General features: G+C 34.7%; 1 protein-coding gene and 1 long non-coding RNA gene across 2 annotated transcripts; one reads left to right on the top strand and one right to left on the bottom strand.

Annotated features, from left to right (window-relative positions):
- Positions 1-2,784: 2,784 nt before the first annotated feature.
- LOC148875016 (uncharacterized) lies at positions 2,785-3,631 on the top strand. The gene is made up of 2 exons (XR_016111184.1): positions 2,785-3,016; positions 3,134-3,631. It is a non-coding gene; the product is annotated as an uncharacterized LOC148875016 (long non-coding RNA).
- A 563-nt stretch (positions 3,632-4,194) lies between these two features.
- Positions 4,195-11,059, bottom strand: LOC148875015 (WEB family protein At5g55860-like). Its single transcript, XM_088981767.1, has 3 exons — positions 10,597-11,059; positions 6,788-7,007; positions 4,195-6,160 (listed from the first exon to the last, which is right to left on the bottom strand). The coding sequence occupies exons 2-3, from the start codon at positions 6,956-6,958 to the stop codon at positions 4,391-4,393; spliced, it is 1,941 nt and encodes a 646-aa protein (XP_088837893.1). The 5' UTR covers positions 6,959-7,007; positions 10,597-11,059; the 3' UTR covers positions 4,195-4,390.
- Between the last annotated feature and the right edge of the window lie 2,367 nt (positions 11,060-13,426).

Genomic DNA, 13,426 nt, shown 5'->3' with positions numbered 1-13,426 from the left:
GATCGAGTCGGTCAGGGGTTTGGTTATCGGGTCAAACAGTCCAATCATTCAAATTGAACGGTCAGTTTGTTCTGACAAAAAAATAAAAAAATAAAAAAAAAAACAAAAACGGTCAAAACCGTTTAAACGGTTAATCACCCAGGTCAGCAGTTTACTGACCAAAATCAACAGTTTTTTTTTTAAATCCTGATTTTGAGAAAAAACGAAACCGATCACTTGACTGATTCCCGATTTTTCTAATCGGACCGTCCGATCCAATCCGATTTTGAAAATCATGATTAACACTGTAGGAAGACAACTGTGTTTATGCTGAGAGTATATACAAACAAATTAAATTAGAGGGAGGGATGTTGTATGTTTCATTTAATCCAATTTAGGATGGTAGAATTAAATAACTAGCTTACCGGTTGCTCATTGTTCACTACCTGATTTCTCCCTCCCGTACAAGACTACAAGTCCAATATATGGATGATGCATGTATCAATATTGAAGATTAAAAGATAAAATGACTATAGCAACCCATTAAAATACAAACCACCATTATAATAAGTTATATGTTAATAACTTAATAAATAATAAAATTAATACTAATTAATGCAAATTTAATAAAAAATAATAAAAGATGTTAGGTTTTAACATTAATTTTTAATAAAAATAATAATTAACAAGTTTTATTTCTAAAAAATAATAAATTTATAACAATTAATATCCATTTAGAAAGTTATTGCAAATTTATTTGACAAATATGACCCAATATCAGTGCTTCCATTGGACTTAATGCCCAGCCCATTTCGGGCCATATTAATCTTTCTAATTCAATTTACCAATTCAAATAAAAGAGTGTTTACCAAAGCTTTATATGACGTGGGTCCCAACTTAGATAAAAACCCATCAATTAAAAAGTAAACCCAATTTAACTTATCAAATTAATTAGATAAGAAACGTAAATAAAATTTCCACATAAGTATTAGTGAATCTCAAACCAATAAAATGGCCTATTAGATAAACTGGTGTGGGGCCCATTCTTTTAGATAAAATGGACTATTAATTACAAATAAAACTCGATTTCATCTTTTAAATCAATAAAAAAACTTGACCCGTACTAAGTACGGTTGTCAAACAAAATAGATCAAATTAATGGCCCTAAACACGATTACTTATAAAGAAAAAGTATTCACCACAAAATATGTAGGCCCATAATTATTTTTTTTTTATTTGAATAAAAAACTGTCAAAGGTATAGGTTCCATTTTTTTGGTCTGAAATAGATTGTCAGTTACAAATTAAACATTAAATAACAAACTTGAATTAAATATTCCAAATAATTAGTAAATCTTAAACAAAATTACACCCGATACTTAATACGGTGTGTCAAACAAACTTTATCAAAATATATGAATAAAAAATATCGAAATAATAGCCCCATACTTAGTAAAGGGGTCATTCTCTAATAGGTGTTTGGTACCGTGGCCGTTTTCAGCGGATGCATACCAGAAACTGAGAGCAGTGCAACCTCTGCTTTCGAATTCTTCGCTAGGTTATTGTTTTCCTTTACTCAGTTCCATATGAAAACCCATACTTATGGAACAGTGTATCACGATGCACTGGATAGTGTTTTCCCGCTTCCAATTCAGCGTACACGTAAGTGCCATGTCACTCTCTTGTTTCGATGCATTCCCGTTTCTTTTCATTCTTTTCTAAAAACGGTGCAACTAAATAGGTTTTTCGACCATTAGACCCCAAAATCCCATGTAGCGCCTACAACGGCCGCACAACACCTCGATACCAAATAATACCTAGTCTTAAAGTAAAAAGGAAAATTCCCAATTAGTACCATGCACTTTGGGCCTAGTGCCATTTTGGTTCCCGAACTTTAAAATGCGATAATTCAATACCCAAGCTTTTAAAACGTGACAATCTGATACCTACCATTAATTAGCTATTAATCAGTTGTTAAGTGACACTTGAAAAAGACACAAATGTCTTTCAAATGTTATTTAATTTTCTTTATCAATCTAAGTGTTGACAAAAAAACTAATAATCTCAGATCATTGCCTTTTTCATTCAAGAAAGTTGGGGTTATGTTTGAGTGGGCATTCTGATGACCCTAATTTTCTTTGATAGAAGAGGCAATGAAATGAGAATATTAATTTTTTGTCAATATTTTGATGGTTAATAAAAAAAATTATGCAACACTCAAAGGGGATTTATGTTTTGTTCAAATGCCACTTAATAACTGATTAACAAATAGTTAACAACAACAGGTAATGAATTGTGATATTTTGAAAGTTCAAAGTATTAATTTGTCGCATTTTAAAGGTAAGGGACAAAAATTGCACTAGGCCCAAATCAGGATTTTCCCAAAAGTAAATGAAACGTTGGATCCAATTCCATTTCCGCCCTCCAAAGGACTGAACCGAAAAGCACGTGCTGTGACAGGAAATTGCAAATACACGCCACGCATCCCCACTGATTTCCCTTAGAAACTACGTTTCAATCTTTACTTCCCTACCCCCACTGACTTAATCTGCTGCTGCTGCTGCTTCCTCACTCCAACCTCATCAATACGGTGGTGTGCGAGATTTTTCGTCCCTTCTATTTACTATTTGTTGTTTTCCTTTTTATGTTTTCATCTTCTGCATCCTGCACTCCCGAAAGGTTATATTAGGCCAAAGTATCTTTGTAATTGGAATATTTTTATTGTTTAGTTTAATTGTTGCATTCTATTGCAAATCCTTTTTGGGTTTCTAAGACTATATAGACTTCATCTCAGATTTGTTTAGATTTTTACTGTTTCTCAAATCACTCAATCTGGGTAGACTTTGACGGTGGCCTATTCGAACTCTTTTATCTCTATACCTGATAAAGTCGTGATATGGAGCAAGCTGTCATCTGTTTTATTGGGGGATTTTATGTAAAGCCTTTGATGGACCTATCTTCTGGTTTTCTTTTCTTTACCCATCTTCCAAAATGTGGAGTGTTGGGTATCTTAGTGTATGTGGATAACTGGATTACAGGTACTGATTCATCCTATCTCAATGTTGTTTGAATTGATCCACCTTGACGCTTTCTTCTGGTTAAATTGCTCATGTTGATAGATAACACATGTCTGTAATCTGTATTTGTTTTATCAGCTTCCCATCTCACGAAGGTTATCATCTGTATGTGCTTCCCAATCTATAGATCTCCATAAAGATCGGCAACTAGTAGGCAGGAAGAATTTAGAATGCTATATAAGAGGACTGTGCTACTGGGTCCTTGTCAATCCATTTTGACAATGATGAATTGTGTGTTTGATCATTCTTGAACGGTTGCGAGAAAACAAGATTTGGCGATAAGCAATGAGGTAACTGCCTCTATTCCCAAATCTAATCCAGTTATCAAGAGCAGAAGAATTTAAGGCCTTATACCCAAATCATATAACAAAGCATCACCCCTTGCGCACCAAGTCCTAAAAGTTTCATAGATATAGACCTTGAAAGCAGCTCAGGTTGATTTATACCCCAAGTTCACATAGTGAAAGTAGAATGCCCAAGGAATCCAAACAGATTGTAAAGACAAATTATGTATAATCCTTCCATAGACTGGTAGAAATATTTCATAATTTACTGCTCCTTTTTTGTAATGTGCAATTATAATGTAACATTCTTTTAGATGTAGGATATCAAATGACAAGGTTGCTTCAATAAGTAAGTAGCTTCCCCCTCCTCCCTGCTTCTGGTTAATGTTTTGCAATTCAGAAGTTTGATTTTGGCTAGACCTAGACTTCTATACAGAAAGAAAATAAAGTATTGAGGTTGTGACCTTGTCCATGGATCAGGCTTAGCAACTAGCAAGTCAAGCATTTGTCAGGTTTACTCATTCATAAATTCTGCTTTAGGCTTATTTAGGCCCAAATTGTGCTAGACTGAGAAGACCTATAATCCAGAAAACCAATGGCCCAGATTATCATCAGAAGAAAAAAGTTGCCTCATTCATGTTTCCAAGCTCCAATTACTAACCGCTTCGCTTTACACAACAGAGAGCAGTTTTTCCATGGAGAACATTAGGCTCAGTTTGGGAAGAGTAAAAATACAAATATGTACAGTGCAAATACAGGTTTAGAAATACAAAATACAAGGCTTTGCACTGTACATAAGAAAAGGCAAACATCTCTTGCTACAGGATACCATTCTGGGAGATGAAAATGCCAAAATTCTTGGAAGGTTCAGACATTTACTTGGTCGGCCAAAGGCTCAAAATTTTAAATTTTAAAATTCACTGTCCCATTTTTTCCATTCACAATGGACACAAAAGAAAAGAACATGAAGTAATATACCTTCCCAATATACAAAACCAAGACATGAATGTTTTTCTTCCTGAACACATAAACAATCATCACCAAACGCAGTTTATACAGGTTTCTCGCCTGGAAGATATGATGGAGACCCACCCTCAACTTTGCTCTTTTTTCTATTGAAGAAACCACTTAAACTGGGCCATAATGCTTTCTTTGATGTACACTTTTTTGGTTTCTCCACCTTACGGGCTTTTGAATTCGGCTTTTGAACCTGAGCATAGTGTGGAGATGATTTCACAGAAACATCTGCCTCTGCCAGAATCAATGTTGCGGCTTCAACTGCCTTTTTTTGCTCTCTTTCATGCCATCTCCGCAGTTCTCCCTCAATTGCTCTCTTTGCTTCTTCTGCCATCTCTGCCTTCTTCAAGGCTTCCTCTGTTGCAGCTTTAATCTCCTCAATTTCCTTTTGAGTTGCCTCCAACCTTTTCAGTGCTTCATTCTCACTTGCCTTCACAGCTTCCACCTGAGCCATTGCAGCAGCTACTTTCATTTCAGCTAATTTATCAGATTCCTCAACTTTCCGGCTCAAAGATTCAAACTCTTCTGCTGATATTGTGATATTGGCACCAGACTCAGATGGTGATGCACGAGATGCATTTGTTCTTTCAGACAAAACCTTGATCTGATCAAGGGCCATTGCCTCTGCTGCTTTTGCTTCTTCAGCCTCTTTCAATGCAACCAGTAGCTTCCTTTCTGTTTCTTCTAGCACAGTTCGGGTGGCTTGGGCTTCCTTCTTCAGCTCTTCAGCATTTTTCTTCATAGTTTCTGTTTCTACCCTTGCATTTTCAGCTTCTGCTGTTAGCTGCTGCAGTGTTGAGATTAGTTCATCGGAAGCACCTTTTGCTTTAGACTCCAAGGCAAGGGCTGCCTCAAGCTCATTCTTGCTTTTCTGGAGCTCGACATGCAGATTACCAGCAACAGATTCAGTTTCTGCTTCTTTCTCTTTCAGATCAGAATGTTCTTTCTTAATAGTCTCTAGCTCCAGCTTAAGGGACTCCACCAAGCTCTGGAGTGAGCTTTCTTCTTCCGCTACTTTTTGTAGCGCATCTTTAGCATCATCAAGTTCTAATGTCACAGTTTTCACTGAATCCAAATCAGAAGCTCGAGCATCTTCAATCTCCTTTTCTAGAGCCTCTATCTCAACAGCTGTTTCAGCCAGCTTTGCCTGAAGATTCCTGGTAGGTTCAGGATTGAACTCTTTTCTCAAGGACAATAGCTTCTTCTCAGCTTCTTCTAAAGCAGTTTTATAAGACTGCCCCTGAGCATCTTTTTCTGCAAGAATATTTTCCCGATCCTGTTGTGCTTGCACAATAGCAATCTTCACATGCCCCAATGATTCTTGTACTGCTGCTATCTCCCTTGAGAGTTCACCAGCCTTCTCTTTGTTAGTCTCTACTGCATATCCAGCTTCTGCTACTTGCTGGAAGGCAGCAACTTTTGCTTCCATTAATGCCTTGAAATCCTGGCGTATTTTCCTAAGTTCTTGTTTTGCAGCATCAAGCTCAGTGATGGCAGCAGTATACTGTTCTCTTGTGCTGTCCAAATCCTGTTTCCAAGCACCATTAGCTGGTTCAGGGCCAATAGAATTTACCTCTTCTAGTTTCTTAGCTTGATTCCTTGCAGCATCTGTTGCTTTAGTTATGGACTCCTTGGATTCCTTTACAGCTTTGATCTTATCAGTCAAATCCTGAACGGTTTGTTTAGCCTCTTCAAGCTCAGAAAGTGCTTGGACCTTGGTGTTTTCAGCATTTTGCAATTGTCTGTTGAGCCTGCTTACCTCTTTTTGGGCCAAATGGAGCTGGGTCTCTTTTACCAAAACTCTCTGTGGTACAATAAGAGATGGAGTATACATGTTAGAGAAACAGCTGATGTAATCAGAGAACAGTATGGCTTGGTCTGCATAAGCAGGTAATAAAGATCCAGCACAAGCCGCTAGCTTGAAGATAAAATATTGAGCTAAAAGGATTCCCATATTAAAGGCATCAATAAATGACAAAACTTTACAACATGACAGATAACTATATAACATGGCAAAAGAAGCAACCAAACAGTTCAAAAACTATGCTTGGATAAAAGGACTAATTACCATAAGCTTCATGAAAAATAAATGTGATTATTATTAATAAAGAAATCAATGTGATTATTGGTGCTTAGAATCTTGAAAATATTGCTCGTTTCAATTGATAGTCTGATGTCAAATTTTCTGAATAAATAAGATTTGGTATATATAATCACAAAAAAAGGGACAAATGCACCCAAGAGTAACATCATTTTTCCTCACTGATGGAAAATTGGAACCACAAAATGCAGCATCAGAAAATTTCTCAAATTCAAGTTGATTTTATGCTTTCTCAGCAGCATTAGTCAATAGAATAACTACCACTATAAGCAATAGATAATGTGACCTCACCTAAATTTTCAAAAACAAATTATTTGATATGAGAAATACCTCCGTAGGAGAAGGTTTTGACTTTTTAATGCCAGGTTTCTCCCCTGAGGAAGTTCCTTTGACAAACAAGTTGACAGCATCTTTGACTGAATGAAATGGGGCTCTGGTGTCTATCTCTCCTACCTCTGCTCTTAAAGAATTCTTATCATTGCAGCGAGCTTTTGTGTCCATACTGCTCTTGTCTGTTATTATATATGTTTTGTTGCCCTCTGGTATCCACCTGTCAAATGTAGGTGAGAACCATCAGTCATGAACAAAAGGATGGCTAATCTAAATTTAGAAGATAACAAATGCATTCTAGCATCTTGAATCTAATTGCCACCCTGATGAATTCATCATTCAGAAGCATAGACCCATGTGGCTGCAATGACATCCCATCCAAATTGGGTGTGAGCATCTATTTGCATGTTGGAAAGACCATTATATTTGAATGGTGGAACCAAGAAACTTGGTCTTTAAGGCCCTTTATCCAAAGGATGCCTAAGGTAAAAGCACATTTCCCACATTGCTGAATTTGGAAGTACATTCTAAAACAGAAATCCCCCAATATTATTCCATATTTTTCCTTCACAAGTACTAGTATTACACTAATGGTAATGTGCACCACCTAAAAGCTAAAACACACCATACTGCAGGACCATGACACCAATTAGGCATATGAGTGAAAATAGCTGTAGAATGGCTTTGCTATTCTTTTAAATGATACTAATCTTTAAGAAACTATAATGCATCTGGATGAAAATACTGGAGAATAATGCCATTCAAAACATTTTCTTTTCTTTTAAATGATGCCAGTTTTAAAATACAGACTCCTCTGGATAGCAGATGCCAGCACTGCAGCTTACAGTTGATCTTCAATGTTAAGTTGTCGTGCCAGCTTCCCTTTTTCCCATATTATATTCTATTTTATCTCTTCTATTATCTTTCCTTTGGCATTTGTATGAATTCAATACAAAATAAAGAAATATATTGGTTTATTAAAATCCACTTCTGGAAAAAAATGCATATTTTACTGGATCCATTTGACATATTTGGTAAAATAAATCCTTTCTTTTCAAGTGTAGGAAATCTTGTTTTTAATGTAAGAATCAGTGTTTGAAACATATTCAAGAATCAGTTCAAGGCGCAAAAAACTTAACATGTAAAACATATTCAAAAAACATAACACATAAAACATATTCAAGCAGATAAAACTTTCAATCTCTTTGTTTTTTTCCTAACTGCATTATTTCAAATAGTTAATGTGATGTTAAACATTTTTCTCCTAATTTACGAGACACCTTTGTACCAAGCCCCTTGAGGAAAGCCCCTATTTGCTAATGTTTGTTCATTCATTCATCCTAAAAGATACTTTTAAAAGACAAATTAAAATTATAAAACTTTTTTTTTTTGTAAGGATAAGGGATTAAAAATGTAAGACCTCGATATGGACTTATTTGGGCTTGTCTCAAGGAGTCAAGGGGCTTGGTCGGGGATCCGGGGGTAGGCCCCTTCCGCCCAGCCGCTAGGCCTAACAAAGAGAAAAATGCACAAATTTTGAAAAGGCACACACCTTTTGAAAGCATAAAAGATAACACTACAGTATCTAACCCAATTTTACTAAAAATATGTTCTGACTTCCGAATAATTAAATAGGTATAGCTAATTAATACATTTCTAAATAAGTTGGATTAAGTATTATATTTATTCATTTTCTCCAAAAAGGCAATGCCTTATATATTGTGGACAAGAATGGGTCCAAATTTTCAACTTAAAACAAGTCTTACTCTAGAATCAAGGCTAGTTTCTTTGAAGAAATGCTATAAAGTGAAATAGAAGAAATTTAGAAACAATAGCAACCAAGCTTTGGTTTCTGTTTCCTATGGAACTGGTATTATAATAATATTATTGATTGTTGGAGCAGCTAAACCTGAAATAATAAGTATGGAATAGATATTATTGTCAAGACCTTCTGAAGATATATTAAAGAGAAGCAAGGAAAATATGTTCAATGAAAGCACTAAAATAGGATGTTTACTTCTACTAGTTTTTTTTTATCAGCATTAGAAAAATTAATTTACTTCTACTAGGCTAAACTAAACACCATAAATATTGATCTAATTCCAAATATGATATGAAATTTAATGCAAAAGATGCAATATAAGAAAATATAAGAACATCCAGTCAAGAGTCACTGCCATTGGATATTATTGGACCTAAATACACAGTAGAAAAATGCTATATTATCTAATTCTATATCATGTTTGATCACTGCAAAATGCTAATGACGATATTGTATTGTAACATTACCTAATTCTATAAAAATAGAGCCTGTTTATCCCCCATCTATTTGCAAGACACCAGAATGATATTTAAACATATTAAATATATCTTTACTTCTCTGTAACACAGGTAGGGTAACCGACTTCTTCACTATCATAGTCATAATCATTATCAGTCCAAAGTATAACTAAAAATACTGAAGAAACTCTTATTCTAATAACATGGGATTTATCATGCAAATCCTGTTTTTCTATTCCAATCCATGGCTAATTTCCTGATTTAGCTTCCCATAGCCAATATAGCACTTTTTCCTCAGCAGCACAAGTACTTCTAGACATCCCAGTGGAAGCAACATAGGTATGCATAGCTGTAATACTCAAGAGTAAGAGCGTCACTTCTCAGACCACCTAATTAACTGACAGAGTCCCCTTGTACCATTTTTTTCAAGAGTTGAAGAACTGAAATGTGAGCATCTTGAAGGAGCTAAACACCTAGGCCCTCTTAATGTCCATTATGCCATGTCGTTGTCTTTGAAGAATTAGAGATAATGTATGTCACGTCACCATTGCTCCCATATATGAATTATGTTCATGGTGTAGAGATGCTCAGTTTTGTCTTGAAGCTCAAAACATCAATTCACGTGTAAGTAAGAGATTAGAGATGGAAGATTAAAAAATGCACGTTGGATAATGTTTTATTATACTAGTTTTGAAAGCTAACGGATATTCTCTATTCTTTAGCCCATACACCAAGTTTCAAACTTCAAAGTAATGCTACAGAAACCAACCATGGGTCGAAAACAAATCTTGTATACTTGGTATCAACATAAATTCCAGAGAACTTCCCAGAGATGTAATTCATACAAGTACAGACTAGGAAAAAAGCATTAAGTATAAGCAAGACAAAAACACAACCAGCAGATGATCAAGGAAGGTTCTTTGAGCATAATGTATGGTCAACAGGAAATCAGTCACTCAGTAAAGGGCAAAAATAGATAAATGCAATAACAACAATATCTGATATCCATGCCACCTCTTATTTTAAGTTTCAGACTAGTGGAAAACAATATCTTTAATATATCTTAGCATTTCAGCAACTATAATACTTCATTTGAAACCCAATCGTCATTCTTAGGATTGTGTTAGGTCTGTAGTTACGCAATTCACCAAGCCCTTTCAATTTAGTTATCAGAATATTAAAGAGCTTGTTCAATTAATTCCCTTAATCTCTGTATTGCGAAAAAATGCTTTCTTTTTTCTTTCTCATTGATTGATTTTGGAATTTATAAAAATTTCAAGCACGTAATGATGTTACTGATTCCAGACGTATTTGCGCAACGGTTTCAAGTTTTCATGAATCTTTGCTTGAAAGTTTTACAAGTTTCATGGATTTAATTGAATAAAACAGAAGTAAAAAATTGCGAACTATGAGGAAGAAGGGTATGTTAGAAAACGAAATTAAGCAACAAATGATTAACAACCAGAAAATAGGCGGGGGAGGGAAGCTTGAGATGAAACAATGCAAAAAAAAGTGAAAAAAAATGGTACCTGAAAATTGGTTACTCGAAAACCCTAATGAAAGCGTGTCTGGAAGCGAGAAACCAGGTGATAAACCCTAAAATACGTCAATAATCAGGGAAAGATGTAAGAGCCTCCAACGATAATCAGAGCACCCTAAAATGACGACGTAACCAAAAGCGGTTCCTCTTCTTCTGCTCCGATGTAGGATATACACCTAAAATCAAAAGCCAACGAGCAGCACAACGAAGACCTAGAATAGGAGCTCCATCTGTTGAAGCGTCCCCAAACACCAAAAACACGGGTGCCCGTCGCTTGAGGAGCCGGCTCCAATGATTTGGAGAGTTTTCAGAGTAGCAGGGTTTTCGAATTGAGCTGGTGCCGAATGGAAGAAAAATGACAATAGGTGCAGACGATGGAGAGAGACGATAGAGCGCGAGCGAGCGAGCGAGAGAGAGAGAGATTTGAAAGTTTGAAAGTGGTAATTGGTATTGGTCTATTGGGGCAATTTTTTAATATTTATACCTGCAAGTCTGTAAGAGAGAGAGAGAGAACGATTGAGGAGTCGCTCCCTAGATGTGCCAGATCAGCATATCACAGCGTTCAATTCCAAAAGATGAACAAATGCCAAAAAGTAACCTGCGCTGGATGTCCACGTGGGATGGTGCCTATATGTCATAAACGCCCTAATGTGTTTCTCGATTTTGCAGTCACAACCAAACACCCTCTAAGTGATTTATTGTGCCAATTTATAAGGTGTTTGACAGCACAAAACAATACATTCATTTGTATTGATATGACAGTTGTTTTATGTTTTTGAAAACAAAACCATTTACATTGTCAAACACCCCCTTACACCATCAATCAAAGAAGGGATCTACTGAATTGGAATATTGGATATGCATTCATTCACATGATCTCATATGTGATCTGTGTCACAGCTCCATATCCAGTTTTAGGTTGGAGTTTGTCCAATCAATTACAAATATATATTTTAACATTTCCATTATTAAGAATGTAAGTGAAAATAACTCTATTTAAAACAAGTGGCAAGGTATTTTGAGCCAAGTTTTTAGATAGGATTCGACTATGATATTGGAGAAATTTACTGCCAATCAAATGGTATTATAGTAGAAGTGACCAATCAGGTAGTATTGATCAAAATTCACGGAGGTGCTTTGATTGGTCAAAGCTCTTTCAATACTATTTCTTTTGGGTACCATAGATTTTTCCATTTTTATATGAACCTACTAGTATAAGAGCACGTGCTTCACACGTGTATATAACATTAAGGGTCCATTTGGTTTACAGAAATAGGGGTTTGGAATTGGAATCTGAATGGGCTATTTCGATTCCAACTGTTTGGTTAGGCGGAATTGGAATCCTATTCCCATTCCTGCTGGAATGACATTCCCCCATTTGAGGGAATGGTCATTCCCTGCCCCTCCCTTGGGAATGAAATCTCATTCCTACTGATTTTAATTCCCATTCTCATTCCTGTCTGAACCAAACAAATTATGGGAATGGACCATTCCGATTCCAATTCTGGAGAATTTCGATTCCGATTCCAACTACAAACCAAACAGACCCTAAAAAATATTGATATTGTATACATTCTGGGTTTGACCAGTTTATCATGTAAAAAATAAATAAATAAAATTATTTTATTTATAAAAAGAAAACATGGAAAAGATTCTTATCTTTAGAAAGTAGATTGATTATTAAACACTAAACCAATAATCAATCCCAATGAGAGTATTGTTAAAGTCCAAAACTTAGGTAAAAAACTTAGGCGAATTCTAATTTAAATTCAAATTTGAGGTCTTTAAATCCAATCGGATTTCAGAAAGTTGAAAAGTAATTAATATTTTAATTTTTTATATTTTAAAAAATTGAAGCAGAGTCAGATTAAATTTGAATCCAATTTGAATCAAATTCGAATCGATGGTCTTCAAATCCAATTGTAAGTATTGTTAAAGTCCAAAACTTAGGTGAATTCTAATTTAAATTCAGATTTGAGGTCTTTAAATCCAATCAGATTTTAGAAAGTTGAAAAGTAATTAATATTTTAATTTTTGTATTTTACAAAATTGAAGTGGAGTCAGATTAAATTTGAATCCAATCTTAATCAAATTCGAATCAATGGTCTTCAATCCAATTGGGTTTCGAATGGATTTAGATGAATAGCTTGACCCAACACACATTTCAATTATATTGGATTCAGATCATATGTTTATGTAATTGAATGAGATTTGGATTCGACTCCATTAGATCTGATTAAAATTTATATAGTTATGTTTAAAATAATAAAAAATATAGTTGTTTATATTATATTATATATGAAAGTATATAGTAGATAGATATATGAATATATACATATAATAAATTCAATATATTATATTTGCATGAATTTATTACACATAAAGTTGAAAAATAATTTTTTGTATTTTAAAAATTAAAACAAAGTTGGATTAAATCCAAATCTGATCCAAGTCCATCAGGAATTGAATTTGAACTCGAAGTCATCAAAATCAATCGAATTTCAAAAAGTTGAAAATTAATTAACTTTTACATTTTTTGTGTTTTTAAAAATTAAAGCAGAGTTGGATTAAATCCAAATCTGATCTAAGTCTGTTAGGATTCGAATTCAAAATTTAGGCCTTCAAATCCAATTGGATTTTAGAAAGCTGAAAACTAAAATGTAATCAACTAACTTTTTAACTTTTTAATTTTGTTGTACTTTAAAAAATTGAAGTAGAGTCAGATTAAGGTGGCATTTGATTGCACTTTTCAGACGTTTGAATCTGAAAATGTTGCTTTAAAGATGCAACCTTCGTTTGGTGTTGCATATGAAATGGGG

The sequence above is a fragment of the Nelumbo lutea genome, chromosome 1 (genome assembly GCF_056320005.1).
Source record: "Nelumbo lutea isolate HS-2025 chromosome 1, American lotus-T2T, whole genome shotgun sequence".
NCBI classification, from domain to species: Eukaryota; Viridiplantae; Streptophyta; class Magnoliopsida; order Proteales; family Nelumbonaceae; genus Nelumbo; species Nelumbo lutea.
The sequence above is the reverse complement of the archived record's forward strand: the minus strand, read 5'-3'. Positions and strand labels throughout refer to the sequence as shown.

Excerpts from the sequence above, each read along its gene's own strand:
- LOC148875015 (XM_088981767.1), bottom strand. The coding sequence starts at position 6,958 with ATGGACACAAAAGCTCGCTGCAATGATAAGAATTCTTTAAGAGCAGAG. Across the intron at positions 6,161-6,787 it reads CAAAACCTTCTCCTACGGAG|AGAGTTTTGGTAAAAGAGAC; the intron begins GTATTTCTCATA and ends ATTGTACCACAG.